The sequence below is a fragment of the Tachysurus vachellii genome, chromosome 19 (assembly GCF_030014155.1).
Source record: "Tachysurus vachellii isolate PV-2020 chromosome 19, HZAU_Pvac_v1, whole genome shotgun sequence".
Taxonomy (NCBI): domain Eukaryota; kingdom Metazoa; phylum Chordata; class Actinopteri; order Siluriformes; family Bagridae; genus Tachysurus; species Tachysurus vachellii.
The window spans coordinates 15632069-15652966 of record NC_083478.1 but is presented as its reverse complement, the minus strand read 5'-3'; the positions used below and the strand labels follow the sequence as shown (position 1 = coordinate 15652966).

Below are 20898 nucleotides of genomic sequence, written 5' to 3'. Positions count from 1 at the left end.
ATTTTCCCCTCTGTTGAATGGTCCTCATTAGGCTGTATGCTTGCCAGATGCACAGATGATGGCACGCACGCACACACACACACACACACACACACACAGAGCTGTGCTAGTTCCAGGCCCAAAAAGCTTGCGAAGGAAGCGGATGTTCAGGCCAAGATACTGGACGGCTGCTTTGAACCGCTGATAGTGAGCTTTACTGCTGTATTTATGTCAAAAATATCTGTGCCAGAAATGAAGCAGGAAATTCATCCGCAAAATGCTGATTTCATTTGTGTCTTTTTTTTTTTTGGATTCTACAAATTGTACCATTTTCAAATTCCCATCCTGACAATGACCTAAAACATACCTGTACTGGAAAATTCGACTTTTCTTGTATATAGAGTAACTCTGTTGTAACTCTATGTTTATTATGTCTGTATTTTTTTAATAAGTCCTTTCACTGCATGTCATACTGTGTATGATTATGTATGTGACCAATGAAATTTGAATTCGCATTTAAAACCATAAAACAGATACAGAACTCTTTGATTGAGTCGTTTTTTTCTACCCTTTCTAGACTGATTTTAACTTTATAGGTCTTAAAAAACGTTATTGAATGTAACCAAATAACAAAGCTGAACAGTGTAAAATCACCAGTATATTTTACTAAGGGGAACACATACAGACAGCTCTCTCTTTCAGCTCCAGTGGTGGGGTGGGGTAGCTGACCGCCAATTTAGTCAATGGCTTGTGGGGAAAATTATCCTCTTAATGCCCATGACAATAACTATGATTACTACAACGGTGACAGCCTGCTGTGATGTGTATGTGTGTGTGTGTGTGTGTTCATTCCTGTGCATGTACTTTTTTTGTGTGCATATGCAGGGAAGCCATAAAAAGATAAGGCTGAATGAGGCTTGCTGCAGGTCTGTCAATCACACATCTAATGACAGGGAAATAAATAATGACAGGGAAAAAAAACATATTTTTTCTGTGTGTGTGTGTGTGTGTGTGTGTGTGATCTATACACTTTAATGCTCCAGGATAAGTACTCACCCAGGTCCATGTCTACAGCTCTGGGTCTTTGAGAGTAGGGCATGTTCTTGTAGATGGCATCCAGGATCTTTTCCTTCACCTGTGTAATGGTATCACAGTTCAGCACCTTCACCGCAATCTCCGGACTGTTCTCGTTATCGGGATTCACACAGTTCAAAATCTGAAAGAGAGAGATAACGAATGAGGATGAGGTTGATCTGGATGAAGAGTAATCCACAGTTGGAGTGCTCTGATGGAGCCGAGCTTCAGATACACGGCAAGGTTGAGAGAAAGGGCCATTTGCTGGTCCCAGAAATCTAATTTCACACCCACTGCAGGAGCCCAATTTCAGCTGCAGCAGGGTATTAGGGCTTAATGAACAGTCTGTCCGTGCACAAAAACACATACACACTAACACACACACGAGAAACAATACACACATGGCACATGCACATACATGTCCACACCACTCAGCACAGTGCTGCATATGCAGCGTGTGACAGTGTGTTAGACTACTAACCAATGTTTTGTACTCTATTTGCTGTCGTATGAGCTTGTCTTCACTGAGTGAGTAGCGAGCTTCTCCTGTTATGGCATCTATAGGCCCTTTCTCCATCTGCTGCTTTATAGCACAATAGAGCATAAACAAAGGCTCTCCAGCACACTCCTACAAAGAATAAAAGAGAGAACCGGGGAAAACAGGAGGGAGGGATATTAGAGAGAAAGCATATGCAAAAATATGTTTATTGCAGGAAGGCTACCACTTCCTGTCTTACTGAGTCAGTTGAAGGCATTTATTATGAAACGTCAACAATTAACACTGCATGTTAACACCATTCTTTTACTCTCCTAATGAAATACATCACATCGTATAAACACACTCTACTGTATGTCTCAATTTCTCATGATGCTTTCAAAAAATAAATATTAAATATAAGATTGTGTTAGGTTTCGATTAATGAACCATCTACACAGTGACAGTACACACGTCACGGGGAAGAGTGTGCTGTAAAACACACACTTGATGAAAAAAAAATCCAGTTTAGTTTAGTGGAAGAACCCCGGTGTGTGTTTCACCCAACATCTTACTTACACACCTTATAAACATTAGTTTTATTGTAGAAAAGAGCCCAGAAATGGAACAGACAGACAGACAGACAGACAGACAGACAGACAGACAGACAGACAGACAGACAGACAGACAGATAGATAGATAGATAGATAGATAGATAGATAGATAGATAGATAGATAGATAGATAGATAGATAGATAGATGGATAAATACAACTTTATTGTCATTGCATAATACAGTCACATAGCAATGAAATGTCTTTAAGCATCTAGAAAAATGTGCAAAGTAACAAGTGCAGATAAATATGTAAATATATGTACAGCAAATGAAGACACCAACCTACAAGACTACAGTTATTACCTTGAGAAACTTGTGAAGGAGGAAAGCGAACCAGTTGGTGAGCATCTTCTCAGCTACAGACTCGGTTCTGAAAAACACAAACAAGCAAATTCTTTAAATAAATATATTTCTTTTAATATAAAAAAGAAATTAACAAGTTTAAGCTTAAGCACGAATTTGTCCCTGGTGATCCAGTAGCAGGATCCTGTTCTCTCACTGCTGTGGCCTGGGTTTGATTCCCAGGCTATAGACCAACTTAGCCACTGAGTGGTTAACTGGTCAGTGCTGGTCCCAAGCCTGGATAAAATGCACCAGGGAGGCTATCTGGTGTAAAACCATGGATGATCCTCTGTAGTGACCCTGAACAGTGAGCAGCCGAAAGACAACACCAAGGTTGTTCTGGTTTTCTATTTTGAATTGGCTTATATTTGATATTTTTGTCTGGGAAAACCCGAGAGACGGCTCAATGATCGATTTTAACAATAAACGCAATATACACATGTGAAATTCAGGACTCCACGAACAAAGTCAATCAGAGTTAATGATCTGTTTAAAGAATCAGTCTAACGGTACATGTACACACCCCGGCGACAAGAACCACCTGTCCGACGCGTGTTCCAATACTTATGATCCCTTAAAATATGGTTCGAATTAAACGTGTCGCGTTCTAGTCTGTTTAACATACTGTATCTAGATGTAGAAATGAGGAAATAAAAGCTGAATTGTTTTGATCTCATACCCCTCACCATAAAAAAAAAATAATAATTCACACAGGACTGTACAGAGGGTGTTAGAGGTGAAGTATAGTTGTGAAGTATAGAGGCAGCACTTCACTCTCTCCCTCGTTCTTTTTCACCTCTGTTCACTAGCCTTCTCTGTCCATTTCCATATTTTTCCTTCTCTGTCCTGACTGCAGACCCTTTCATGTTTTGCTTGCCTTTGAAGCAATGTGAAGGATACACACACACACACACACACACACACACACACACACACCTCATGTGAACTGTATTAAACACACACTCATAAACAGATTCCCATGCTGTTCTCGAGCACATGAGGATTATTTTGGAAGGGAGATGAGCTGATGTTTTTTTTTGTTGCAGGAAGAAAAAAAAGCTAAAGTAAAACCAGGAAAAAGAAGGAGAGAAATGAGAGAGGGATCAGAAAAGAGAGAGAACAAACAGCATCCAGACAGGAGTGGTTAACGAACATGAAAAATACATGAAAGAGTTACTTTCCCACTCCGATAGATCAGCACGGATGTAGAATACCAATACCGTTCCTTCTTTTTCTGTATCACACACACACACTCATACACACAGACTCACACTCACACACACACAAAACTGCACACATAACCGCACACAAAACCGCACACAAAACCACTGGCTTCTTTTCACCCCAGAATATTAGAACATGCATGAATTGTGTGTGAAGTGTAGGAATGACAGATTAAAAAAATACATTTGTCTCCAGCACACACACAAGCACACACACACACACACACACACACGAAGTAGTCTATAAAGGGGAGATGAGCATCAATTTACTCCTGCAGCCTGTAGGGAAAATGACTCTCCTAATGCTCATGAAAATAACTCTTATTATCTCAGAGCTGACGGAAGCATCCACGTGTGCGTCTGCCTGTGCGCCAGAAAGCCGAAGAACAAGGTTGGCGAAACAAGGCTTACTGCAGGTCTCTCTCCCTCACACACACACACACACACACACACGAGAAAGAGATAATACATCTCACTGCACTCAATACAAGAACAGAGCAAGTGAAAGAATACAGCATCACCGAATGTTACCTTTACTGTAACCTCCATGAATAGCGTGTTCTCATGCTGAACACGTTCAACACACTAGTAGAGTTTTAGATCAAGAGAAAAATACACTACATATATTGATTTATCTGTATGCTGTATACTGATCACTTCCCACACCCTCTCTTGCTCCTCTGTGCAGGTCTTGTAAGTTAAAACAAAGACACGGCGAAGGCGACGTTCAGGTCACACGCGATTTGTTCTTTAAGTGACACATTGGTCATTCCACTAGAGGTCATAGCTTGTAATTCCTGACCTCTGTCTAAGACGAAGCAAAGAAAACACCCTCTTCAACATGGCTGCTCATCTACACAGTACACAAACTCACAGCTCTTTCCTTTAAAAGAACATGTGTGTGCTGTATTTATGAAGTAGGATCTATTATATTATTATAGATGCTTCTTGCATCTATAATTCCTCAATGTGTGAGAAAGGAAATCTATTAATATCTCAGCATTGTTATTTGGCTAGACTGTTTTTTCCCCCCAGAACTTGGACCAACAAATAAATGAAACGCTTCCAAATTAAGGTATATAAAATGTGGCATAAGAATGGACAGTTAAATTAGATTTACAGTAGATCATTCATTTTAGAAAGCACAAAAGAGCAGCACTTGGGTTTGAATGCATGGAATTGCGTCATCGAAAAACGCCTTCAATCTTGGAGCTGTTCTTCTCTAATATGATTTTTATTAATTCTCTTCAGCACAAGACGTGTGTTTTTCACGAAGTTATACAGAATACACTAGCACCACAAAGATGAGATAATTACCGTGCTCTGTTGATGAAACTTTGGTTTTATACAGAATATTATACAACAATTATAACCTTCTTCCCTGGCTTGTGAAATGAGAAACAGGAAGCTACGTGATGAGTCAAACTAATCCCGAGAGCCTCAGAGTTTGGTTAAAATGGACATCAGACCATTGATCGCTCTTCTGGAACAGCGTTCAAAGTTAATATCATCCAACAATAAGAAAAATAGAACCGAAATATATTACAGCAATGTGTTTCTTTAGCTGAGGGAGAACACCCCAATTTGGAGGATTTTCATGTAAGCAGAAAATGAAAATCGTTACCAAACTTATTACAGACTGAAAGTTATATTTATAGGTGAATATTTTTAAGAGTTAAAGTCTAGATGCAAAATCTTCATTTCCAGAATGTGTGTTTAGGTGTGCAGGGACATTTGTATGAATTTACAATATCTTTATTTACTGCATGTGTTCTCTGAAAGAGTGAAGGGTACACACACACACACACACACACACACACTATTAACTGAACACTGCTGTGTTTAATATTGGTTGCATCAGGCAGGGACAGATGGAGGTTCTTTTGCCTGCAATCACAGGCAGCCACTTGGATGACAGCTGCACACACACACACACGCACACACACACACACACACACACACAGCTTCCTTTTGCACAAATATGACTCGAACTGACAAACATTTTAGACGATGGCCCTGTTCCCATTTTCTATTCAACCGTGGGTTTGGCAGACATACAGAGAAGAGTGAAAACAACTGAGCTTCAATTAAAGGGGAAAAACAGAGAGGAAAAAAAAGCAAATCTCAAAAAATTATTTATTCAAATCCATTATCTGTCCTATGTTTCCTAAACACTTTTACATAAGAGCCTCTCAGCAGCAATGTACCCAATGGAGAGCACACACAAACACATACACAGACACACACACATGACACACACACATGTACGTACATTCACATTTCTGCCCCCAAGCTACAAAAAAACACACTCATACAGAGGCAGATCTTAATGGGAGCTATTTGCACGAGTAAATGAGCTCGAGTCATCCTCGAGAAGCAAGCCAAATAAAATCTTTTGTGCGTTCTGCCACTTTTCTCTCCTCTTAATGTCTCTCTGTGTTTGAATGCTTTAAAAGAAAGTCTCATACTCTTTATTTCTCTCTGACTCTCTGCAGCCTTTTAATTGAGCATCATTAATGAACATCACACTTTCATTAGCCAATTACACACTGTGTGTATGATTGTGTTCGTGTTTGTGTGTGTTTATGTGGGTGTTTGTGTTTATAGGGGTAAAGAAATGCTTCAGTGAGGGAGTGACATACAGAACAATGTTCCTCACTAATAGTCCTTTCCTGGCTGCTCTGGATGGCTGAAAATCTCATTACCAAACTCACACACACACACACACACACACACACACACACACACACACACACACCAACATACACAACTACACACCCTGACACACGATAAAAACACGCGTTCACACAGCATGAACATCATGACTGTGAAAGGGCCGGAGGCAACAGAGCCATTCCATTATTAGCCACCATTCGCCTGAGAGTCAGATATTTACATGCAGAACTAGAGAGAGAGAGAGAGAGAGAGAGAGAGAGAGAGAGAGAGAGAGAGAGAGAGAGAGAGAGAGAGAGAATTCAGAATCATATTTTACACAACAGGGTAAAGGATAGCAATAAAGACAGTTCTAAATACACAGACACTGGATTTATGAGCAGAAAACCTTATGGAGCTGCCATGCTTTACCAGCAAGCATTGTGTAGAGGAAAAATAAACACAAATGGGGAGGAGAAATGGAAAATTTCTTATATAATGATTACATTTGTGGAATTTAGCAGATGCCTTTACAATGAGCAAATTATTTTATCTCAATTTATACAATTGAGGGTTAAGGGCCTTGCTCAGGGGCCCAGTAGCGAGAACTTGGTGAACCTGGGATTTGAACTCACAACCTTCTGATTGGTAGTCCATTGCCATAGCCACTAAGCTACAACCCCAACCCTAACACTGCCCACCAACCCACTCTTCATGCTTAAGAGTATACTTACTACAGTATGCCTTATTTGTCCAAACACCAACAAACTCATCAGTTAATCTTAATTCTACAACAGAAGAGAGGAATAAAACACAACCAGGTGTGTGTTGCAATAGGAAAATAATCGACAACACACCATACTAAAGCTGAATGCTTTATTCCTTTCATTCCACAGTGGTTTTATTATCACTTCCATTACAACAGTATAACCATCATTTCCTCTTTCTTTTCTCACTCTATCACACATTACAGATCATTCAGCGATACCAGGCAGCCAACAGCACATGTCTTTAGACTGTGGAGGAAACCGGAGTAACCAGAGGAAATCCCCAAAGCATGGGAAGTGCATGGAAACTCCAGGAACCCAACCCTGGAGGTAAGAGGCAAATGTGCCTCATTCCATTCTTCATCATATAAATGATTATATGTTTTCCTTATTTTTAAAACATTTACAAAACTTATTTATACGTACAGTACTTTTCATTTATACAGCTGCATGGAAGAGTTAAGGGCCTTGCTCAAGGGCCCAGCTGTGGCAGCTTGGTGGTCCTGGGGTTTGAACTCACAACCTTATGTACTACCCTTAAGTAGTACAACTTCTACCACTTACACAACACACACACACACACACACACTCACACACACACACACACACACACACACACACACACACACACACACACACACACACACACACACACACACACACACACACACACACACACACACACACACACATTTAAAGGGGTTTATTTATTATTAGACTTCTGCCACACAAACCCCAGTCAATGAGCTGTTACTATACGAACAATAAGATATTAAGGCTAAGTCAGTTTCTGTTATCAATTATATTATAGCAACAAAAAATAGTCTTTTCCTAACCAGCATCCCCTATCCTCTGTTTTGAGGTTAATGAGACGAAAAAAACATGGCGCTTGTCATTTTACCGAGAAACCATTAAAGCATAAAGTTGGATGTATCTCACGCTGGGAAACTTTACAAAGCACCGGTTCTGCTACAGAGCGCTGACAAATGAGAATCCTCAAAAACGTCTCCTAATAACAAAAAATTCATCACATCAACGATTCTGTTAAAAACACCCTTTTAAAAACAAAAGAAATTTGGGGTTTTTCTGCTTTGAGTAACCATAGCAACAAAGCCATATTATAAGAAGTGCATTAATATCAATATTAATATACAAAGTGTACTGTATACGTCACAGCTGGAGCTACTGTCTGCGCCATGCTGTTATATAAAATGAATACATACTTGTTAATATCTGAATAGAAATTCAGTAGTTTTGCGGTGTAATTCTAATAAACTCTCATTAATCATTGTTTTATTAATGATCTTAATATGTTCATGCATGCTACATACAATTAAAAAAAGAGGCCATTCAAAGTCCTAGTGGAAAATGATCATATTTCGATCCATTCAAAAGTGTATCCTCATTATTTGTTCAATTATTGTTAAAGGGTCAATTTGAGAAAATAAATTACTCGCTCTGATGACATTGTGAACAATTCCTCAAGACGTCTCATTTACAAGCAAGTGCCTCAGGGGAGCGTCTGACATACATATTGTCTCTCATATAAAAATAAACGTCCTTTGCTGTTCATTTCAAGGAAATGTTGGGATGATGGGAAAGAGGCTGTTGGAGTGTGTGATCCAGTGAAAAGGATCAATTTCTAGGCCTTTAATGCATCATTTCATTAAATCCAGTCATAAGACCTAGACATGACATGCACTCATAAGACATGACTGAGACTGACAGATGTATGAGTCACATACATGTGTAAATTGTGTTACATTAATCAAGTGTGGTCGAGCAGATAGACTGAAAGAGAGCACAAAAACAAAGTGTCATGTTAGGAGAAGATAAAATCGCAAAGCAGTAAGCAGAGAATGACAGAGAGAGAGAGAGAGAGAGAGAGAGAGAGAGAGAGAGAGCGAGAAAGAGGTAGAGTAAGAAGATTTCCACGGCTCTGCTGCAGCTAGCTCTTTACTTCCACCAGCCTCTTTTGACAGGGTGAAGGGTGCCGAGCTCCAGAGAATACAAAAGGAGCGTGTCGAATTGATAATCCCTGAAAATTTCAGGAAGAAAAAAAAAGTATTGTCTATAGCGATGGGCTTCTCAGGCTGGTTGTTGCTCCCCCCAGCACAGGAGGATTACAGCATTATGCTCCTAATGACGGCTGATAATGAGGGAGACGCCACGTCTGTCACGTTAAATAACGGCATAATCCGTGCTTTTGCCTCCACCACTTTAAACGTATGCATGTGCGTGTATTTGCTATGATTATTAATGAGCCTCACGACGAAGAACATAGTATTACAAAGAGAGTGGAGCAAGGAAAGGAAAATTAAATAAAGGGAGGAAGAGAGAGATTTAGTTATATTTTACACACCAGGTTAAAGAATGGGCCTAAAGCCAGGAAGTGTATATAACTATACATACTCTGATGTAACGAGAAGAAATGGAAATATCTTGCTTTAAATAACAAAACATTTCTTATGACATAAAAAATGATTCATGCTAATTATAGATTTTGTATATTTAATACGCATCCTCGGTCACAATACAAGATGAGATACGAGACTGGAGCTATTTTGGGATTCAAAGACAACTTCATTTAAACTCAATCAAGTCTAGAGGAGTTTGAGTCTTTGGAGCGTCATTTAATTAATCAATAGGACATTCACATCATCGTAAAGAATCTCTGGGTATAAACCAAGCCTTACATTGATTGACACATAATTCTGGGAGATAGGAAAATCAAGCCAAATGAGGAAACATCGAATGATAGAAGCCCGGAAAGAGGGAGAGAAGGGGACAGAGAGAAAGAACAAGATGAAGAGATAGAGAAGAGATGAATGTGGAAAATGAGTAAGAGATAGCTAGAGAGGGAGAGAGATAGCTAGAGAGAGAGAGAGAGAGAGAGAGAGAGAGAGAGAGAGAGAGACGAGGCTGAAGCCCAGCTGCTCCTGCATGTTTTATGAGGTGGTAGAACACAGACGATAAACGACACTGACAACCGCACCACATTCTGAGCCCAGAGAGAGAGAGAATGAGAGACAATAGCTGAAAGAGAGACGGCAAAAATAGTGAGGAATGAGAAAGTGATGCATAAAGAGGACATCGTAACATTTCTCTGCTCCTCATTAATAATTTCTATAAAGTTCCGAGCCATAAGCTTCAGTGAGATAACAGATGAACAATCCCTTTGGCCAATTTGTTCCATTTATAGTATGTGATATATATATACATACATGTGTGTGTATATATACACGTATGTATCGCGGAGTATATGTATGTATGTATGTATGTATACACACACACATGTATGTATATACATGTATGTATCGCGGAGTATATGTGTGTGTGTGTGTGTGTGTATACTGTACATACATACATCCATACATACATATGTATACATATATATATGTATACATATATATGTATACACGCATACACACACACACACACACACACACACACACACACACACACACACGTGTGTGTATAACATTGCTTAAATTTGCTTAGCATTGCTCATTCTCAGCTAGCCAGTACCTGTTAGCACTAGTAAGCCTTTTCTCAGCAACTTCAACAGTAAACTTTGACAGTTTTTTGACAGTTTCTACTGACAAGTGCACAGTCGAGCACATGCATATGTGCGTGCAGGATCTTACCTGCGTAGCAGCAGCTTGGGGTGGTTCTTACTCTCCAGGTTCTTGTCGATGAGGTCCGAGAGAAGGTGCTTGAGAACATCTGTTGCATACTCCAATCTTCCCTGTAGTGCCGTCATTATGAGCGAAGCCACGTTGCCGCGGTCTCGCATTGAGAAAGAGCGCTGTAGTTCAAGCGTTCGAATAAACGTCAACAGAAACACTTTGTTGTTGATCAGCTGCGCAAACAGCTTCAGAGCCTTTTCCACCTTCTGCTGTCCATTACCTGAGACCTGCAGGCAGATACACACACACGCACACACACACACACACACACACACACACACACAATGGTCTGATTGTGAGCCTCTATTAGTTAAAGAAGTACTTCATTAATCTTACCTATTAATTTGAATAAAGTGTTTTTCTATCATTCATCTAACAATAGCCATTGTTATAAAGCAGCTTGACATATAGCAAATGATATCGATTTTCTAATGCACAAGCCAGAGAGAACATCAGGAAGGAAAAACAAAATCACGAACAAACTGAAATCCACACTACTCTTGCATTTGAAATTGTTACAGAAGAAGAATAAAGGTAAACATTACACATGAGTTGAATTGATCCTCAGTATGAAAGTAATTAACTTCGTGTAATTTTACAGTTTACACTGCTCGAGTATCTGCTTTTAAATGAGTCACTGGGTGTCCCGCTCTCTTCTCACCCCAGGCAAACATGCATGTAAATTACTGATAAATCTATAATGAACTCAGAAATTACACTTAAAAGCTGTTGGCTACACAACTCTACTTGCCTATATACATCTGTAGTAAGGACATTCATTCATTCATTCATCTTCTACCGCTTATCCGAACTATCTCGGGTCACAGGGAGCCTGTGCCTATCTCAAGCGTCATCGGGCATCAAGGCAGGATACACCCTGGACGGAGTGCCAACCCATTGCAGGGCACACACACACTCTCATTCACTTACACAATCACACACTACGGACAATTTTCCAGAGATGCCAATCAACCTACCATGCATGTCTTTGGACCGAGGGAGGAAACCGGAGTACCCGGAGGAAACCCCCGAGGCACGGGGAGAACATGCAAACTCCACACACACAAGGCGGAGGCGGGAATCAATCCCCGACCCTGGAGGTGTGAGGCGAACGTGCTAACCACTAAGCCACCGTGCCCCCCTAGTAAGGACATGTGTGTGTTAAATCTTATAGATGCAGGATACAAAGATTAGTTTCCTAAGCCTTGGAATATTCCATTAACATATGACTTATTGACACATGGAAGGCTTTAGAGTTGATTGTGTTTTCCTCTACAAATATTGTGAAGAACACATTCAGAGTTAATTAAGAATGAACAATTGCTGGAGGAGAACTCCTGTTCTCAATAATGGAGTGGAGGAGAATTGCTGGATAGAGACATTGGGAAACCATTTTCTATCTACAGGCTTCTGAGCTACTGAGCATTTGCTACTCCATTACTCCTGATAAGATGACTGCTGGTGGGTGAAATTCTGCAGTGCTCGTTATGTGTGCAAGGATCTGTGCGTGCGTGTGTATGTGTGTGCGAGCAAGTGCATAGCAAATGTTACCCCTGTCTGACAAAAGACATTGAGATGCAAAAGGTAGGTATGTATATGAGTGTTTGTGCCTCTGTGTGTGTGTGTTATCACTTTGACATTTCTTGAGTTTGCACTTCACATCGTGGTCACCTCACTTGCTCCAACACAAAAGATTAACTAAAAGATTCATTCGTTTGTTCCATTTATTCAAACAAAGCTCATACATGAATGTAAATTTTAGTATCACAGTACACACCTCGAGCTCTCGGAGAACCGGGTGGTCCTCAATTCCAGGGAACAGCACTCTCATAGCGTAAGTGCGGTAGTCCAGATGAGGGATTCCGGCTCTGTCAAGATCGCTCGTCAACTCGTTAATGTCTGTTTGCAACTCTGCAAATGCTGGAGATGGAAAGAGAAAGAAATCTATTGAATGCTTTTATACTTAAAGGTTTAGGCCAGGGTCTTCAAGACATTGGGCTACCAGTACATCGCAACCCATATCTGAATAGCTCGCCTAATATTTCATAGTATATGTACAGTATTAATTTAATAAAAAAAACTCAATGAAATGTTTAAACTTCATCCCAATCGGTTTCACAGGCATCCTGCCTCGTTCCGGTGTTGTACCAAATCTGTGTCCCCGGAAAAATCCTACTAGATGTCTGTTGCTAATCACACTCAATCAATTTTCCACACAGCTAGCACCAAGACCATATATAGAAGTGTCATATAAACTTAAATGTATAAGCACAAATTTAAGTGTATTGGATAAATGATACAACTTGGAATCTGCAGGGGATTCGACAGTGGAGTAAAGCTACCAAGCGAAACCGTTGAATGTCCTGCTGCAGGAAGCGTGTGCTGTAGACATTTCTTATTAGTGCAGGTGGTGTTTCATAGTAACACCATTACCTTCAGTATCAAAGGTTTCTGTCTTGCTGAGACAATCAGGTTTTTTGCCATGGGACGTTTTGCTAACAGTTTACTAATTTAAAAAGCTTTTTCAAAAAGTTCACACAAAAAGAACTTATTAAGCTGATATGGTTTATGGCAATAATCTACGTAAATAAATGTTACTAATAATATAACATTTGTAGTTCTTGGCCAACTTAATTTTGTCAAAGTGGAGGACAAAAGGATACAGACCTTTTGTCTCTCAGAGGACAAAAGGATACAGACCACTGCACAATGCATGATGACATGATGTTAGACTAAAGGTTTGATCAGGATGTTTGACGACCAAGATCTGGAAGATCTATTTGGGTGACATCCGCATTTGATGATTTCTTCAAAGCACTATATGGTGGAAGAGCACTTAACAGTATTGATCAGCTAGCCTGTCTGTTTCGGACATCGATGCCTTTAATCGGTACTGGCTAAAGACTTTTGAGAAATTTGCTGAGACTGACTTGATGTTTTTTTCGGCAGAACAGTCCCTGAAAGTCAACTACGTTTTCCATTTGGATATTAATAGAATAGAATCCTTAATTATTAACATTACAGCATAGTGAAAGTCTTTATTTACATATCCCAACTTTAGAGGTTGGGGTCAGAGCAGGTTAAGAGACTTGTTTAAGGATCCAATTGTGGCAGCTTGACAGTGCTGGGGCTTGAACCCCAATCCTCCAATCAACAACCCAGAACCCTAACCACTTGAGCCACCACTGCTATATTCAGTGCCATTGTGGTACTTCACATATACATCACTGCAGCACGATATTTTATAATAGTCTGTCTGTAAGAGCTCTTTCTTTTGTTAACCTCTCCCCGGTGTAACTGGTGCCTTTGAGACAGACACTTCTCGCTCACACTTCCAAGCAAGATAAATTCAGTATCAATGGGGATTGATGTATATATTCCTAACATCCACATAATCACTTTAAATGATGCAAATTTTGTAAATTCTCAACCACACATGCATGAGCGCATGCATGCATGCACTCACGCATATACACACATTCACACACACGCACAGATGTACAGATAATGAATTGACTGTCTGCTGAAGTGTGTGTCCCCTGCTGCTGGAGAGCGGAGGTGAGGCTGCTTTAATTGGGTCCATTCTGACTGAGCAGCACTCTACCCTCAGGGAGTCTCTCTTCTACCTTCCATCCCTCATTCCCTCTCTCACTTTTACTCCATCTCCTTTTTTTTCTCTTTTTATGACACACAAACAAAATCTTTCACCCACACACAGAAACTCTATCCAACATGGATTCAGGAATTCCCCCATGCCCCATGCCCACAGTTCACCAGCATAGCACCCATTATCAGCCTGAAAGAGAGAGAGTGTGTGTGTGTGTGTGTGTGTGTGTGTGTGTGCGTGTGTGTGCACGCACTACATTCACCTCATGAAAAGTCCACTTTAATACAAGTAAAAGAAATGAGTGGCTTGCCTGAGTATTACATCATTACGCCATGGCTGAGGGCTTGGTGTGTGTCATTTAGCTACATCATTAGCCACAGAAGACTACAGTAATTGAGGTGAAATCGAGCATCTGAAAATAGGACCAAAAAGAGTGAGATTCAGGAGAACATGATGGGTGAGTGCTCAAAAGAGAGGGCACCAGAGAACAGGAAGCTGATTGAGCTTGAGTCTTGAACGATTTTTTTTTGAACCAGTTTGATGTCATATTGTACTGCTATATGTGTGTGTGTGTTTGTGTGTGTGTGTGTGTGTGTGTGTGTGTGTGTGTAAAAGTCCTCACCTTCTTTGCACTCAAGAGCCACCCTGGACTCCAGGTTGTCCATCTGCATCTGTAGCCGCTTGAGCGTGAGGTCGTTCTCGCGTGACTTGCGCTTGTAGGCAATGAGGACAAGGATGACGATGATCAGTAGAAGACCTCCACCAGCTGCTATACTTACAATGGCGGGTAAAGTCAGGAGACTGTCTGATAGGATGTTCACAGATCCAGGAGAGACATGAAGACCACCTACCTGCACCTGATCATAAAAAAACCATCCCATACTGTCAAGGTTTTTTGCCCAGTATATTCTCTTTTCTTACTATCAGATGTCAGTTTTAAACACAGTTGCCAGCTTATCGAATGCACGTATACCAGAGATGACCACTAACTCATGTATGACCAATATTACGCTATCATTACACCATATTTACTAATGTTGTTTGAAAATTTTCAGTTAATAGACTTCTCTAAACCCAGCAGTGACATTCAGAATGTTTACAAGCAACCAAATTATTGCTTGTGTGTAATCAGATCGATGAAATTTGTATCAAATTGAAAAATTAGTTGTAGATCTAAAGTAATCGGCAAAATAGGAAAAAATTAGCCATGTAAATGCGTGAAACTGACATTTTTTTTCAAAAATACATTATATATGTAGTGCACATGTAAATGAATATTTTGAATCAGGTTGCAGTGTTTCAGGCACATATAAACAAACCTTTTCACAATCTACAACCGGATTAAATGAATTCAGTTTGATGAAAATGTAAACATAACTTCTAAATCCCAGCACATCTGGTCAGTTAGGGTTTTTTAATGAAAGGAGAGAAATAAATGGTTTAGTGTCAGTAAATGTATATCTACAAAGTCACCTACTGTATAAGACCAATGAGTGTAGGTTTTTGTTTGGATTTCATTAAACAAGACAAATAAAAACCATTTGAAAGGCCAGTAGAAAACGACCCATCAAATACATTAAGAGTGCACACACAAACACATCCAATTCAGTGACTCTGGTGCTGAGCTTATAATTAATAACTCATCTATTGTTAAAGAAGCTTTTAGTGACTAAAGCACTGAGGCTGACAGAGAGGTCTGACACGCTTCCTCTGCTTTTATACCCTCTGTCATGCAAGCCACAAGCTTCACATCTTTGCAGAGTAGCTGAGTTGAGCAGCTGTATTTAAGATGACTTTTGCACAAATCACCAGAATTAAACTAATAAGTAAAAAGCACTGGTCTGTAAGTGTGGTGGCCTGGAAAAAAGCTTTGACACTGAGATTTTGACATTTTCTGTTATATACTATATCAAATTATAGCAATTTAAAATATGGATATATTTTAAGTGATATGTGAAAAAGCTAAATTGTATTTCTTATTAAGCAAAATTCTTAAGCAACACAATCACAGTCTAGACAAGATTCAATAAAACCATCACTGGGTCATCTGATTTTTTTGACCACACAAATGCTAGTTGTCTCTCGCTCACATCCACACTGTATATTACCATGACTTTGTATTGGCCAGTGAGGTTGGGCGGCTCACACAGCAGCTGAGTATCAGACACCGTGACGGAGCAGGGCGTCTCTCCCAGGAGCACAGTGTAGTTCAGCTTCACTCCCCCTGAGCCTGGAGGAACCAAGTTCTTCCCCTGAGAAAACACAAACACGTGTTCTCCAAGCTGTCATTATGATTGATATCATCATTATTAATGCAGTTGATGCCTAAATTTCAATCTAATCCTAACCTTAACCTCAGTCATCGGGGCTTTTTACACTTGGAATAGTTAATGCTGGATAACTGTACATTAAACATATTTTATTCGGGGTTAATCCTGGGTATTTTTAACCCTACCATTATACACTGTACATTCCTAAACCTTAGGTTAACATTCATATTTGCATATTCGCACAGTCATTAACCATGATTAGATAAATAGAGGGTGACTGGTTTAAATAGAGCATGACTGGTCATTTTTTTTTTAAATTCGTCCATGTATTTGCTGCTATCCAGGTTCTGCTAAAATTCCAGTCAGTACTTTAAACACTTAATTATTTCTATCTATTCTATTAAATTGGCTCTATCCATAACAGTAAAAATAAACTGTCTCCTTTTCTCTCCAAATGACATGGTATCCACCTTTGGTCTTTTTTCCCTCCCAAACACAACTCTGACTTCTGTGACTGTGAAACGCATGTGATGAGGCACACAGTTATATTTCAGACTGCATGTCTGTTGCTAAGCATCTAACCATAACACTGAAACACCATATCGTTTCACACTGTACACATTTGGCACCGCAATGCTGGGTTAACATCACGAAAGCAGTGCTAATCCTCGTTCAGAGCAGGGTTTCATCACCCCGGGTAAAAAGAGGCGCTAACCCTGCATTTAAATTACAAGTGTGAAACGTTCCTCTACCTGAGGTTAAAAGCTGGGTTTAGAACAACATTAACCTGGGGTTATGTTACAGTGTGAAAAGCTCTATGACGTACACAATTACTGCTCATTTTCATTACATTAGTCAGTAAGTGTTTATTATTTTAATGTCCTGCTTCATGGCTTAATATCAGCATACACTGCACTGCTGTGTGAACATCTGAGCTCTGATTGCACAATTTACGTCTAATATCATGAATGATGGTGATACCTTCAGAATAATAGGAGAGCCTGGTTTCTGCTCCAGCACTCCATTGGTACTGAGAGGCTCGAAGTATGGGTTTGGGTAGTACAGGAAGTTGGTGTTGTTGTAAACCAGAAGGGCCTGCACGTTATTGAAGATGAAGCCAAACTCATCTGCATGCTTTACTGAGTCCAGCCCAGGTGTGTACTCCGCTGCTAGAGATGGTGCAAAACAGCTCATAGTGGTGCTATTCTGGACTTTACACACCTGATAGAGAGAGAGACGGAGGAGAGAAAGAAAAAAAAAGAGTACTGTTTGAAATAAATTGAAACTAGTATCAAATATCAAATATAGAGGAGCAATGACAAACAACGCATCTCTTTGCAGTCCTGTTTCTATGTGAGATGATGCAAAAATGTGACACTCTTGTCTGTAAAAAACTACACAAAGACATGAAATTGCTCTTTGCTTGAATTCCACCAAATGACATGGTACAAGCTTACAAAGCCTTTCTTTAACCCAAATGACCATTCAGCTCTACATGGACATAACCGCCACAATGAAAGTTGCAGGTATCTCCTAATGTACTCACCATGCTTTTACTATGAAAAAAAAAAAATCTTCTGACTAAAGAATGCATTTTTTAACTTTTATCATGAAGTTGTACACAATCTTCATTTTTTTTTCCCCTTAAAAAACACAGTCATGCCCTGAGACACAACTACACACAAACCCACACACACATTGATACTCAGGTGCTGTGTTTCTCCTGCATGCTCCAGAGAGCCTGACTAAACCTCGAACAACAAAATTGATTGCCGTAAATCCCTGACTGTGCCGGGAGGGTTTCATCTCATCTTTCTCTCCTCTCCTACTCTCCAGAGAGAAACTTAATTAGAACTAAATATCTTCAAAGCACAGCAAACACCACACCCTGTACCTGCAGTTCTAGGCTGCATGGTGACGAGGGTGATCGATAATACAAACTCCTTTTGGCCACACAAACTTGATTTTCTTTTTGTAGATTTGAAATACGGCCCTCTGGGGTCAAAGTCAGTATGAGTGAATCTCATTTCAGTGCTTTTGTTCTTGCACTCTTTCCCTTAGGAGGATGCAGACAGGACAATCAGTTTCATTGTTTCCCAGGATAGAGTTCGTCCTTAGGCAATTTTAGCATGTCTTGCTTTCCCATTGATATCAAAAGCTAAAATAAGGTTTGGACAACACCCAACTGATAATGACACGGACTCAGGTATCTGTCAAAGGACTGGAAAAAAAATACTTGGATAAATATAACTATAGTTTTTTTTCTTAAAGGAGATGGAAGGAGTGCTTTTCTGGGTGCTGTTCTGTCTTGGCCTCATGCACAGAACAGCCTGTTTTGCATTCTCTGGTTTCAGAGAAGTGGGAGTTTCATCCAGAATGCATGTTGACAGAAACACAGATCGAGCATTACAGCTGTGTGGGTGGACTGATACAGGGCCACGGTATCGCCTTGTGCCAAACACTGACTGCTGAATAACAACATTTTACATTATGCTAAAACTGTTACAATCACTCTATCTCCATCATGACAGACAGGGTGTAAGCGTGTTTAAAAGTGAACCGCAGCATGATATCATGCTATTCGCAAGTCTCTCGTCTCCTGTCAGTCAGAGGTTGTGAAGAGGAGACAAAAACAGCTAAATGGTTGCCTGACTACCTGCTTGAGTGTGTGTCTTTAAAAGAGGCATTTTACAACCAAGGTGGCATATAAACAAAAAACCAACAACAATTATTCAACAAATTCATTCTTATTTTCAGGCAATGAAATCTTACACTCTGCTACCAGGGTTCTGCTGCACAATTTGACTCTAATTGTTGTTGGGATGTTGTTCTTTTTCCCCCTCAGTGGAAGTGTCATGTGACAGGGAGCAGGGACAGATGCTACCACAGCAACACACTTCATGCTGCCTGAAACCAAAACTTGCATTAGCATTTTAGCTCTGGCTCACAATACCATATGCTTCAAATTGTCTGGAAGCTGCTTGTTTTTGCCACATTTCTGCTCACTTTAGACATTTTTTTGTCTTTGGCAGTCTACAAAAAAATCATTCTTCTACACATTCTTCCAGTTCCAGAAAATATAAATGTCTCAAATGAATGAATGTGACCTTGTAACAAGTAGCCGTGAATTGCAGATTTAGGATGAATGGAGATAAATTTATATGCTGAGGAAAAAGAGAGCAATTTTGATTTTACTCTAATTTGAAGAAATAAGCAGGTTTTTCAACATGCTGTCCTGTACACTATACGCCATTTGTGCCGCCGTCATATGATCCAGGTGCATGGGCGTAAAGGCAAGTAGGAAGGATACACTCGTACTGAACGTGTTGTCAGAGCTTGATATGTGATCAGATTTGACACTTACGCATTCCACTAACATGTCTATGAGGTTTTATACAACTTGCTTGCAGAGAGGGCTAAAAATATCTCATCACATTGGTATCACATGATATCGACTGATACTCAGAGCTCTGATATCAATATGGTATCATAGATGGTAAAATGGAAAGAGTCAGTACAGATAGGAACCTCCAGCAACCAACCTGTACAATGCCAGTGATATAGTGTAAGTTTGGACCACTCATAATATGTTCTCTTAATCTATAATGTTTGTTACATTTTATTGTAAGAATGCCTAGTGAACAATAGTTAAAGATATTGCAACTATAATAATAGCTGAATTATTCACCCTTAGATTAAACCACAAATCTAATCACTAAATCAATCTCTAACCCGAACTCTAACCTTGAGATTGATAGTAAATAACAGGTAAATATATCAAAACTATAATAATCACATGCATAAAAGTTTACACCCCTAATTTAAACTCTAACAGTGACCCAAACCCCCAAACTCTAAACCTAACCCTAACTTAAACCCTACCCCTAAACCAAACCCTAACCTGCACCTTCACCCTAAGCCACTAACCCAAACCTCTAACCGACCCCCAAAAGTAAACGCAGAAAAATCTCAAGCTCAAAACAAATGTTTTCCTTTTTGCATAACTTTAGCATTGTCTCAAGTCAGCTTCATGTGAAGTTACCTGTGGTGCTTTCACATAAAAAAAATCCTTCATATGCCAAAATGTTTTTTTTTTAAAAATAAAATAACGACCATTTGGCTTCAACATAACTATTATCTCAACTTATCATCAAGGATGATACATACAAAATAAAAGTAAAGAAAGTAAAAAAAAGCAATGGTAA

The 20898-nt window shown here is 39.7% G+C and overlaps 1 protein-coding gene across 1 annotated transcript in view; it reads right to left on the bottom strand.

The window, feature by feature from the left end:
* Nucleotides 1–20898, bottom strand: part of plxna2 (plexin A2) — a 207192-nt gene that overhangs the window by 19436 nt on the left and 166858 nt on the right. The window contains exons 18-25 of the mRNA XM_060894004.1: nt 17675–17914; nt 16532–16675; nt 15046–15280; nt 12594–12736; nt 10775–11043; nt 2447–2513; nt 1535–1681; nt 1036–1195 (exon numbers count right to left, since the gene is read on the bottom strand). Coding sequence (XP_060749987.1) covers nt 1036–1195; nt 1535–1681; nt 2447–2513; nt 10775–11043; nt 12594–12736; nt 15046–15280; nt 16532–16675; nt 17675–17914 — 1405 coding nt within the window. The remainder of the gene's footprint in view (nt 1–1035; nt 1196–1534; nt 1682–2446; nt 2514–10774; nt 11044–12593; nt 12737–15045; nt 15281–16531; nt 16676–17674; nt 17915–20898) is intronic.